This window comes from Austrofundulus limnaeus, unplaced genomic scaffold, assembly GCF_001266775.1.
Source record: "Austrofundulus limnaeus strain Quisiro unplaced genomic scaffold, Austrofundulus_limnaeus-1.0 Scaffold194, whole genome shotgun sequence".
Lineage (NCBI taxonomy): Eukaryota > Metazoa > Chordata > Actinopteri > Cyprinodontiformes > Rivulidae > Austrofundulus > Austrofundulus limnaeus.
In genome coordinates, this window is record NW_013952596.1 from 85,587 (window position 1) to 98,371 (window position 12,785).

The 12,785-nt window shown below is 39.9% G+C and overlaps 1 protein-coding gene across 1 annotated transcript; it reads left to right on the forward strand.

Moving 5' to 3' along the window:
* The first annotated feature begins 1,987 nt into the window (after window positions 1-1,987).
* LOC106524646 (perforin-1-like) lies at window positions 1,988-4,572 on the forward strand. The gene is made up of 3 exons (XM_014018538.1): window positions 1,988-1,993; window positions 2,309-2,841; window positions 3,046-4,572. The coding sequence occupies exons 1-3, from the start codon at window positions 1,988-1,990 to the stop codon at window positions 4,229-4,231; spliced, it is 1,725 nt and encodes a 574-aa protein (XP_013873992.1). The 3' UTR covers window positions 4,232-4,572.
* The last annotated feature ends 8,213 nt before the right edge of the window (window positions 4,573-12,785 follow it).

The window sequence follows — 12,785 nt, forward strand, 5'->3', positions numbered from 1 at the left end:
GGATTACTGAGATGCATCAGGACATCACTTGGGTTGTTACCGACATCTGGTGAAAATTTCATGTCATTAGCACCTCTAGTAATATATTTACTGAGAAAAATGGTGACGTGTTCAATACTAATTTTACCCGCTGTAAGTGTGAACACATGCAAAGGCTATTTGCAAAAAATAAGTGCKTTCTCCAAGTCCACAAAACACATGTAAACTGGATTAGCAAACTCCCATGACTCCTCGAGGATCCTAGTGAGGGTAAAGAGTTGGTCCAATGTTCTATAGCCTGGACAGAACCTGCGTTGTTCCTCCAGAATAGGAGGTTTGACTATTGATCAGACTCTCTTCTCCAGTATCCCTGAAAAGACCTTACAGGGAGGCTAAGGAGAGTGATGGTCCTGTAACTGGAACACACCCTCTGATCCCCTTTTTTGAAAAGGGGAACCACCAACCCAGTCTGCCAATACAGTGGCACTGCCCTCAATGTCCATGAGATGAGATGTTGCAAAGGCATTTCAACCAAGACAGCCCCACATTCAGAGTCTTGAGGAAATCAGGACGGATCTCATCCATCCCTAGAGCTCCCATGGAGTTTTTTAACTACCTCAGAGACCTCAGTCCCCAGTTATGGACGGACTAACCCCAAAGTCCTCAGACTCTTCTTCTTCCATAGAAGACGTGCTGGTGGGATTGAGAAGGTACAAGAAGTATTCCTTCCACCTCCTGATGACATCACTGMTTGAGGTCAACAGCACCCCACCTTCACTGAGTGCAGTGTTAGGGAAGCGCTGTTTCCCATGCCTGAGCCACAGGATGTCTTTCCAGAATCTTGTTAGAGCCGATCAAGGATCGTTGTCCAAGGCCTCACCAAATTCCTCCCATATCCGAGCTTTTGCCTCAGCAATGGCCAAGACTGCGGCCCACTTGGCCTGCCAATARTCCTCAGCTGCCTCTGCAGTCCTACCAGCCAACAAGGCCGGATAGGACTCCTTCTTCAGCTTGACAGCCTCCCTTACCCAGGGTGTCCACTACCAAGTTTGAGGATGGCCATCACAAGAAGCACCGACAACCTTGCGGCCACAGCTCAAGGCAGCCGCTTCAACAATTGAGGCGCGTAACATGGCTGACTTGGACTCAATATCCCCCGCCTCAGCTGGGATGTTGTTGAAGTTGTCTCTGAGGAGTGAGCTGAAGATTTGTTTGATGAGTTCCTCTGCAGYCGTTTCCAGCAAACCCTCATTACATGTTTGGGTCTTCCGGGTCTATCCAGCATCTCCCCCCACRGTCTGATCCAACTCACTACCAGCTGGTGATCGGTTGACAGCTCAGCTCTTCTCTTCATCTGAGTGTCCAAAACATACGGCCACAGATCAGATGACACATTTACAAAGTCCAAGGACTTCCATGATTTTTAAAATATTTTTCATGACTTCACAAATATCAAACCAACAGAAGCAACAAGCAGAAAAAAAACACAAAATAAATCCTCAGCAGCAACTAAAACACATGAAACTTAAATGATAACAAGCATCATCAAGCAAAATAATCAAACTCAGTTCYTGGTTGCAGATTAAGCATGAAGAGTCAGTGCCAAATTATGGTTTGTGAAGTTTGACAAGAGCGTGTTCTGAGCTGATCACAAGTTGAAACAAAGTGCTAAAGTGGTGGGCAACTAAAGAGTTTGAACTTTTCCATATAAGACCATATTTCTTTCTCCAAACTGAGAAGATGACCCACAAGTGTTACCACTGAAACCACCAGACGTGGTCTCAGTGTTAAAACTTGTGGATTATTTTTAATTGTCCTTCAGGAGAGACATTATTTCTTTGCATGTAATGTACAGAAAGTTGCACTGCCTTTCAGCAGACGATAAAAATAGAGGGGTTGATGAAACTAATTGTAATCAAATGTGTGAACTGTTGACTCCACCTCCACATCAACCAACCCAACATAAGTTGATTTTTTAGGAGCAACTCAGCAGAGGTTGCTGTTGAAAATGAGGGTAAGTCTTCTCTTTCCTGACAGCGACAATTGTTTTCATTTCAGTAAAACTTTGAATGAAAATTAAATTTTTGTTGGCGTCAGGAGACACTTTGTTATTCATTCATTTTGATGATTTTTTGTTWATGAGTTCTATTGGTGACCAAATTAAAGATTTATGGGAAATTATTTTTTGTGAAAAGTATCAAGAAGCACCTGTTTATTTATTAAAAATATCTGTACAGATGTATTATTTCTTGAAAAGTAAATAGGTAAAAATAACGTTTAATGTGAAGCTGATTTTGGTTTTGATCTCTGATTGCTTTTACCCTCACAGATGGGACTCACATGGCAGCTCATGCTCCTGTTCTGGGCATGGAGTCCTCTGGGCTTCTCATCCACAGTCAGCTTCCCCGGTTCACCACAGGAATGTAAACAGGCCCACTTTGTCCCAGGGTACAACCTGGGTGGAGAAGGCTTCGACATCGTRACAATGGAGAGGAAAGGGGCCTACGTCATCGACACCGAAACATGGAACCTTGGAAACGGCACCTGCAGAATGTACACAAACAGCTACATGATGGAGAACCAGAAGGTCCCGGCTGCTGTGGTGGACTGGAGACCCTTACCGAAGTGCACCACGAAGGTGGCCAGTGTGCTGTACGATTCTGTTGAAAGTCTGGTCAATGATTCCACATCATCTGTGTCCAATGACTGGAAGCTTGGTCTAGAAATTCCAGTAGATCCTACAGCTACTGTTGGTGCGTCCTTTGGAGGTTCACACTCCAGGGCATCTCAGTTTGGGATGACGAAGTCTAAACAAGACCGCTACATGTTTGTTCGCCATTCTGTTGACTGTAGCTTTTATCGGTGAGTATTATGACTAGTTAGAGGCATAAAGTAGATAAAAAAACAAGCTGAAAAAAACTATAGCATTTATTAAAAACATAAGTCTTATTCCTTCTTCTCCCTTTAGTTTAAAATAAGCTCATCAGACTTCTATACTCTAATAATATGCTCAATATAAGACACTGACATTCATTATCTCCTTTTTCTGCTTTATATGCTCCACAGCTACAGGCTGACAACAAATCCTCCCATGAGCCATGACTTTCTATCAGCTGTGAACTCCCTTCCTCCCTACTCTTTTGCAAAGGCCCCTCTATATCGTAACCTGATTGACACTTATGGTACACATTACATCACACAGGTGTCTCTAGGGGGAGGAATAAAAGCAATAACTTCTTTCAAGACTTGTTTGGCAACCATGAGTGGGCTGACAGCAACAGACGTTAGTGATTGTTTGTCAGTAGAGGCTTCGGCCACCATTGCAAGTACAGCTAGCATCAAGGCRATGTACCAACACTGTCAGGCAAAGAAAAAGAATTTAGCCCATGGTCAAAGTTTCAGCTCTGAGTTCAGTGAGCGAATCATAGAAGTTACAGGTGGAAATGAGCACGATGTTGTGTTCTTTCAAGATGGTTCAAACACTGATGCGAATAAAAAGTGGCTGAACTCCCTTAAATATACACCTGATGTGGTCCAGTACAACTTGAAGCCCCTGCACACCATACTGCCTAACAACCATCTTGCTCGTAATGGTTTAAAACAAGAAGTAGAGCAGTACATTAAAAAGAACGGTGTGTTGAAACAATGTTCTGAACCCTGTCAGATCGGACACAGAACCAACAAAAGAGATCCATGTGCCTGTGTGTGCAACAGTAACCAGAATGTCAACCCAAACTGCTGTCCTGCTGGGAAAGGTCTTGCAACGTTAAAGGTGTTCAAACTTTCTGCAAATAATCTGTATGGTGATGTGTGGAGTCAGACAGACGCTTCAGTGCAGGTGAAATACGGTGACCAGACTAAGTATACCGACATCATATCTGATGATGACGACCCACAATGGCYCGAAAAATTTGAATTTGGACCCATTGTTATCAACATGAAGAATAAACTTACATTCAGTGTTTACGATGAGGATTCATACTGGGACAGTGATCTGCTTGGTGAGTGTTTGGTTGATCTCCATGAAGGGAAAGTGTCAGATAGCTGCACGTTTGAGCATGGCACCTTTTTCTTTTCATACGAGGTGCAGTGTGCACCGAGCCTCGGCGGCAGCAGGTGTGATGTGTACACGCCCTCCCCCATGAGTCCGTCTTTGGCCCAAGTTTTCTACACCAGAAACGGGGTCCTGGTCGGAGATTCAGGGAAGCAGTTTGATAAATCAACTGATCAGTCAGCTTCAGACCAGCTGTGAGATGTTCTGATGAAATGAGATATCCATTTAACTTTTTTTGCTTGTAGTTTGTAGCTTCCTTTCCTTGAATTTTTGCCTTTAAAAGATTCCGATTTGTACTTAAGTAGAAAAATGATTTCCTTCATCCAATATATTCTGGGCTCACTGGTGCCCATGTCCAGCAGTCACTGAGTGAGGGGCAACACCACAGGACCATATTCACATGGCAGGTCTTAATGCTCAAATCAAATTTTTGCAAAAATCTGCTATTTTTTTGCGAGGACCTTCACATAATAAACGTGACCTCCATCAGACTCCAGTGTGAACTTTCCGCAGCACTGATGTGACCCACATGTGCAGAAAATGTTGTGACGACRCATTCAGCTCGCTGTTTACAGACATGAATATAAATGCTACATTTTAGCATGTCGAGTCTGAGTTTGTTGCTCAATCAGAGCAGAAAATAAATAATAATCTGACGCATTTATTTAGTTCAGTGTTTATAACTGAACCTGCCTCTGACCAGATGCTCCGGTGCAACTTTTTATTTATGAAACCGGTGRGACATGTTGGAAGTAGAGTTGATGCAGTAACTTTAGCATCGATATGGTCAGAGGTAGARGTGCCATATACAGTATTTCTGGAAACTCTCAGTCATCCAGGACATGTAAAATTAAAAAAAAAAAKKKKAAYSKAKRWYYKKWRCKGYKTGTTCTGTAGCTGAAGACGTGTGCAGCTACAGAACAGCATGACTCCAGGTTAGTGTCATTATTAGATGGATTGGTTTGATTCCTGCAATGTGAACATAGCCAAAGAGATAAAGAACTATTCACTCTGTCATTCACACCAAGGGACAGTTTAGAGCAGTAAGCCTCATGATTTTGGTTGGTAGGAGAACACCCATGCATGCATGGAGAGAACATGTAAATTCTACTCAGATTTCCCCTAAAACAAAGCTTTTTGTACTACACTTTTCTTGCTCATTATTTTAAAAAATCTTGCAATAAAGCATCAACAAAGACAAACCCAGTGTCTTTTTTTAATCTTTTCACATCTYTACATATTATTTATACAAAAATCTGTTTTATAAGAATTATAAGTCACTGTGTGATGTACATCCCTTTGATATACATGAAAACTTAAAATACTTTGATGACAGTAGAAAACTGCAATTGATGTAAACTGTACTGGTGAAACAAAATACTGTATGTAACAACTGTTAGAAAGCTTTAGAAGCAGATTTAAGGATCAGCTACATGCAGAGACCCAAATGCAGATCAGGAAGAACATAACAACTATGCAGTTTCACATTTCTAAACTTAATTTTCACTTTAAATCAGGTTTTAGACCATTTTGAAGGACAACCCTGAACATTTGCTGTAAAACTAAGATAACTATTCTCACAAATGCATACACAGTGGTAATAAAAACATAAAAATATTAAGTTTTGCTTTTTATTTTAAATTTACTGTTTTTTTAATCTGTTAGTTTGTTAGAATAAAGTAAAAATATTCTACATTTCTAATGTTAAGCCCTGAAAAGCTGTGAACATTTCACAGATGATACATTTGAACTTTTCCTTTTATGAAGTGCTTTTTAACTTTATTATTCACACATTTATATATTATTGTACTTTATGCATATAACATTTGAAGTAGCAGTTTATTAACACTAAAACAAGTTGTGCAGGGAGACCACCAGCCAAGCTGCACTCCGGCCACCTGCAGCAGAGGAAGGGTGTGACTCATTTAGGAGCTGCTCACACCTGCAGATGGTTGCAGGTGAGGTCTCTACCTGTAAAGAGACACATGGATACCCATGTAACAGAAATGTCAAACCTCCAGAAGCTACAAGCTGGAAAAAAAGCCAACAGAAAATAAATCAGCAGCAGCGACTAAAAAGCATAAAACCTAAATAGTAACATGAAGAATCAAGCAAAGAATCAAACTCACCTCATGTTGCTGATGAAATACGAGGAGTCTAAAAAAGAGAAGTTTATAAAAGTGTCAAATTTGTCGAGTTTGACCACAGCCTGAGAAGAAGAAGTTATTTTAGAACTTGTTCAGAGCCGATCACAAGTTGCAACAAAGTGTTAAAGTGCTGAGCAACGAAAGAGTCTGAACTTTTCTTTATAAGACATTTTTTTCTTTACAATCTGAGGCAACGACATAAAAACACCCTGATATTTTCTGATGGTTTCAGTTTAATGCTTGTGAATTAAGGGCCTTACTCAAGGGCCTAAAGCAGGGCCGTCATGGGCCCCCATAGTTTTARCCTCTTGAGTACCCAGCGTTTTCCTTTTTCAATTCCCCTAGCTATTTATGTATAACAGAACCTCATAAATATAAAAAACAAACATTGTTCTTCAACAATTAGGAGTTAAAAACATTAATTTATTTTTGTTTAAAATAAAAACTAATAAAATAATTTAAACCTCTTTTCTCTGAATAAAAGAACCAGCCTAAAACCAATGTTTTCATATGAAGATGGAGGTTCTCGAGGTTATATTCATATTTTAATTCAATCTATAGTTAATTAAATAATTAAAATAATGATATAATAAATATAAAATTAGGCAGCACAGTGGCACAGTTGGTAGAGCAACATGTTGCCTCTAAAGAAGAAGGTTGCTAGATCAACTTTCTGGGTTGTGTTTACATCTTCTCATGAGTGGTTTTTTTTTTTTTCAGGTATTTTAATATTCTCTCACAGACCAATATCATATTTATTTAAACTAATACGTCATGAAAAAGCAAATAAAAGAATAGCTTGGGATAGTGCTACAGTAGATGCAGTTTCAGTTGTGCTTGTTGTYGTCTTTATTTCCAGTTTTGGGTATTTATATTTAGTTATAATTAGTATTTATAGCAAATCAAACTGTTTTAACACAGAAGACAACATTATGAATACTTCTTGTACTAATAATGTAAGGACAATTTATGGTACTCCATGTGTAAAGAWATAGAACAGAGTAGAACTGGACTGTTGTGGAAGTGCAGACAGTTTGTGTTTGTGTCTGATCTCTGGACATCACAGAATCAGTAATATTATATTATTAATATTAGTAATATTATTATCTGTAAAATAACAAACTGAACATCTGTTGGAAAATCCTTCACTCTTATATTGCCATAGTTTCAAATTGTTGTCGGTCGGTGGAGTTGAACTAGCATCCTGAACATTGTGGAACATCAGAACATGGATGTTYTTGGACAACAGCACCACCCAGTGGACACCCTGAACACAGACAATCATCGTTTATTCTCTTCAAAATCTAACAATAAATTAGACATGCAGCAAAAAAAACTGAATTACTTAAGAATTTAAGAATAAGAATTTGACTTTTTAGATCTCTAGTAAAATATTTTTAAAAAGTAACAATTCTGATGTTTTAAGGGGAAATGAATGCAATCAGGTAGAAACCGATGAGATTTTACAGACAGACAAGATGTTTGTCAAACAGCTCGAGTCATTTGAGAGCTGAAAGATTTGTCTCTTTTATTTTATTTTTATTTTTATTCTTTATTTAATCAGGACAGTGCACATTAATGAACATTCTTATACTTCTGTATGGACTGTAAATYAGCCAGATTATAACATAGTTGCTAATTTACATCTGTAGTCCTGAGGCGGGAAGAAAGGGAAACTGAGGGTGAACTGAGCCCAAAAAATCTGGATCCCTGAAGAAGAAGAAAAAAAGAGAGATTCTCAAACTAAAAAAACAAGTTWAGAAGAAAACTCAACCAGACTGAAAATGCTGCCAGACAGGAAGGTGAGAATCTGATGTGGATTTCTTATAAATTCTAACAAATTGTATAAATGTATAAAAACTCAAATTGTGTTTGTCATGTGTGACAAACACAACAAACGAACAGGAGTCAAAGGTTAATAAAAATTATGATAAGACAAAACGTGCAAACCTGCAAAAACTAAATACATTTATTGACTAATCAGAGTTTGATATGGATCAGTTTTGTAAATAAATCCAATAGTTTCTACTTGGTACAGCCTGTGATAACTAATGAAGAATAACAGGAGAAAAAAAACATCAAAGTATGAAAATCCGTGGATTTATCCTCAAACAACGACCCCTTCATGAGCAGCCATTATTCCAGCTCAGCCCTTCTTCTYAAGCGGGTCATCTGAGTCCTTCAGCTTGACAGTCCCCCGCTGCTCGGGCTTATCCACACCCCATTCCTTTCTCCTTCTCCTGCTCATGGAAGAAAAGATACAGACGGGGGGATTTGCCTCACAGTAGGTAGCTGTTTTATGTGTAGCATATGGAAAAAAAGCGGCAGTGGTGGGGTCTCTTTTTTTGTCTTATATGGTGGGACTTGGCAAAGAGAGCCCACTTGAGGAGCATGGGTCTTAGAACTGGATGATTTGTTTGGAGAAGCCYTCTCCTGTGTGCAGGATTAGCTGTTGCAGGTTCCCATGGAAGCAAAGCGTGGAGGAAAGGCCTTTCAGAAGCTGCCACACCCCGACACGACTGCATATGTATGAAGTCCAAACAAAAACACAAACACACGTCTGAAAAACAAAACCTTCTGGTGAGCTCAGAGGGTGAAGTGCTTGTTTGCTGTGAGGACTTTTCTCACAATGCAGAGCAAAGACAAAAGGCAATATATTACAGTAAACAGAACCGAATCTATCAGAACAAAACAGAAAACAAAACAAAGTTCTTTACAGGTGATGCTTTCGATACATGCTGGATTTGAAGAGAGACGTTTGTTGAAGTCTTTCCAARACTGTTGATTGATCAGGACGAAAAGCTGCCAGATTTACTTATAAAAACAGTGTTCAGAACAACTTTTACATGTTTGCATAAATTGTTCTGTAAAAAGCTGCATCAGTCAACCAATCAGTCACTTCACAGAAAGTTTGCACATTCCTCAGGAACTAAAACTGGAAATTATTCATGTGAGAGAAACACGACAACACCATGAACATTTTTAATGTTTCTGATTTTTAAAGAATGATGCAGAATTGCTGCCATCTGCTGGTTAAACCAAATATTTCTGAAGCAAAAGTTTTGCTTTATTGTCAGTCACCAGAAAGGATTTYCTTTAAAATAATCAGATTTGCATCTTTGTCTGTTTCTTCTCATGTTTAAAGACCCGGTGCAGTTATTTTAGTGTTCTGGGATGTTTTTCATTTCTAAAAACAGTTCTGAGTGGACAGGGCCGAGGAAAAAGTYGTTTTTGGTCATTTCTTCATGAGGGTCATATGGAGGACAGAAACTGACATAAAATGAAAGCAGAAATATATAAATGGACCAATAAATAAATAAATACAATTAAAATGTAACAGTTAAATAAAAAATAACTTTACCTCACGTTTACCTCCTTTGTCTCTTCTCTCTCCCTCTCTGTCTCTCACATTCACAAATACACACACACAGAATCCTGAATGTATATAAAATAACCTGCTTTTACCTAGTTAAAACTGTTAGACAAACTGCTTAATTAATTAGTTCACCTGCTTAGAAAAGTAGAAAATTAATTGTGTTATACCGAGAGCTCATTTATTGTTTAATTTTTGTAATTACTCATTAATCATTCAATATTATCCTCCTAATAAAAGTCAGTTAGTCTTTAACTGGCCAAAATAAAATTATGACTCCTTGTGTGTTTTCTGTGTATATTTTGATGACTGAACTATTTTGAACAACTTGGCGTTCAGGAACTCACAGACTGCTCTTAATTAAAATCATGGTCATGATTTTAATGAGGGGTATTTCTACAAAGACAAAAATGTGACTTGATTTACACCCAAACCCTCATGTTCAGATCTGCAGTTTATGTGGTTCTACATTATTGTGGTGTATATGTCCCACGCTGGGGGACCCCTGTGATGAAATAACAGCCAAAGCAGCTGCCATGAATACCACTCCTAATCTATTTAAGCATTTGCTGTAGTTGTCCACAGCAACCTGGGAAATCTGCTCCCTTTCATCTCCCAGTCCGGCCCCGCTGTGCAGGACGGAACAACTGGCAGGACGACTGTCAGCACCTCCCTGTGAACGCCGCGGACTGCTCCTCTTGTGGCAAACATAGCAYAGATTAGCATGCCAGCAGCTCTCTTCCCTTTAAATCTCTGACAGCATTACCACATGCTAAGTCAAGGGCACGCAGAGGAGCCAGCTGTCAAGCAGAGCGAATTCCTGGTGTTGCAATCAAGGTCGCTCCCACCGTTCAGAACAACGGTGTTCCGTCACAACTCCCACGGTAGGTGTTAACTCGGTAACGCTAACAGTTTAGCTGGGATGTCCGGGTGTGTTTGAAGAGTTAACTGGTGCTCCGCAGGTCCACAGCAAGGCTTCAGGGTGAAGTCAGTGCAAAAACAAAGAGAAGATATCCGCTGACAAAAAGAGTTCTGCAACAGTGATGAAAAAACATGGTTCATGATCAAAAAATAATATGCTGCTTCCAGAGACGCAGGATCGACTTCCTTTCATTGATCTGTACCTGCCTCTCCTTTCAGGGTCACAYGGGTCTTGTTCTGTCAGAGGGGAGTACACCATGGACTGGTCACAAGTCCACAACAGTTTGTTGCTGCTGACAGGTTTCAGGTGTTCAAAACTGAAGCCATGTGAAAGTAAWAGTACTTTCTTTCACATCTAAGACTATCAGGATAGGGGCCTCAGCTGCAATAATGAGGGTGTTGTTCTGGTCTGTCGTGGTGAAGAAGTAAAGCTCTCTCCTCTGGTCATGAGATCTGGTTTGAAACTGAAACAATGAGATCCTGTATAAAAGCGGCTGAAACGGGTTTTCTCCGTCTGGTTTTAAAGGAGAACTCAGAGTAGAGCTGCTCCTCCTCATTGAAAGGAGTCAGCTGGGARTCAAGGATGCCTCCTTATGAGGGGTTTTCAAGATACCCCCACTGAGGGGGGACACCGATCATACTGACACCAATCAGACTGAGAACTTGGTGGTGGGTACTTAAAGGGTAGATAACCAACACCTACCATGTATATATCTGGTTCACATAAGTAACAAGTACATACTAGGTACTTAATGGGGAAGTATCAGAACTTACTAAGGATATACCAGGTAAATACTAGCTGGTATGTAATCATCCAGTATCAGGTAAGTAAAAAGGTGTGTGCCTGGTATGTACTATCTGCCAAATAAGTACCAGGTACAAACCAGGTACATTACTAAATTGTATCAGGTAAGTCCTAGGTTTGTACCCACTGCATACCATATACATCACCAGATAGGTACTAGGTACATACCCTATACATATAAATTGTACTATGTACATAACCAGATAGGTTCCAGGTATACCTGATTAATACCAGGTGTATCCGTGTACATAAACAGATAAGTACCAGGTTGTTCTTTTGTATTGTTATCAAATTGTCAAATGTCATCACAAGTGAAACATTTTTTTGTGTTTTTTTATGACCTATTCTTGGACCTGGCTGAAGTTTTACCATCTTTTATTGATCTTTGGTTGAGTTTCATTCTGGATCCATACAGGAAGCTTCAGCAGTGTGTGTGTGTGTGTGTGTGTGTGTGTGTGTTTATGTTGGTAGGGCAGAAATACAGCCGATCAGCTGGAGACAAATTCAACAATTCATGCTGATTTTAATTACAGCCAACAGAGCTGTAACACGCAACATTAAAGGCACAAAACACGCAGGGCTACGTTTCTCGCACGTCGTCCTCTGGTTTTTTTTGTTTTGTTTTTGTTTGTTTTTGTTTTGTTTTTTTCATCCTCCCACCCTTGGTTTGCCCCCTCCTTCACTTTAATCCAGTGGTGGAATTTCACTCGACAAGTGATCAAAGCCCAGTAGCACGATGCCAGGTGCGGCTGTAGCTGCAGCTGTTGACAACCACCTAGCAATTTTTCCTGTTCCTTTTCTCCCTCTGAAAAAAAAAAGAAAAGAAAAGAAAACCTAAACAAAGCTGGGTGAACCGCTGTGAGTTTGAGTCTCTGAAAAACAGTTTCTCCCTCCCAGTTTTTTCTCTCTCTCTTTTTTTCCGGGGAAGGGAAGTTGGTATAGTTTCTTTTTGACGGTGATCTGCGCTCAGTCTGTGTTCTCCCTCTGCGCTCTGTGTGGTGGCCGGTTTGAGGAGCTCTGTGACAGTAAATTATGATACACTTGAGACAGACGAGCAGCGGGAGCTGTGGAACAGAGAGAGGATGCGCGGCAGGGTTTAGGCTTTATTAAGGCTCAGCCACCAGGCGTTGGCACAACAACCCAACATGCAGGTGAAGAATGCAGCACGAAGTAGCTCTCTCAACCTATGGGTGGTCTGCCAGAGAGGGAAGAATCACATCAGCTCTAATAAGGATCTCATGTCAGAAAGTGACTCAAAGTGTTGTTTGGAGGAATTTTGGACATTACAGCTCTGTAGCTGCCATTCTGAGCACTGTGTGGAGATTTCTAACAGAGGGAGGGACAGTTTCAGGATTTCTGTTTTTGTTTCTTTGTCTGTTCTGAAACTACAGTTTACAGAATTGTTGCTGTCATTTAGACAAATTTGTTTCATTTATTATAATGTTAAAGGAATTGTCTGGTCATTTAATTAGTTAATAACAGAGGTTGTTTTACACCTAATTTAAT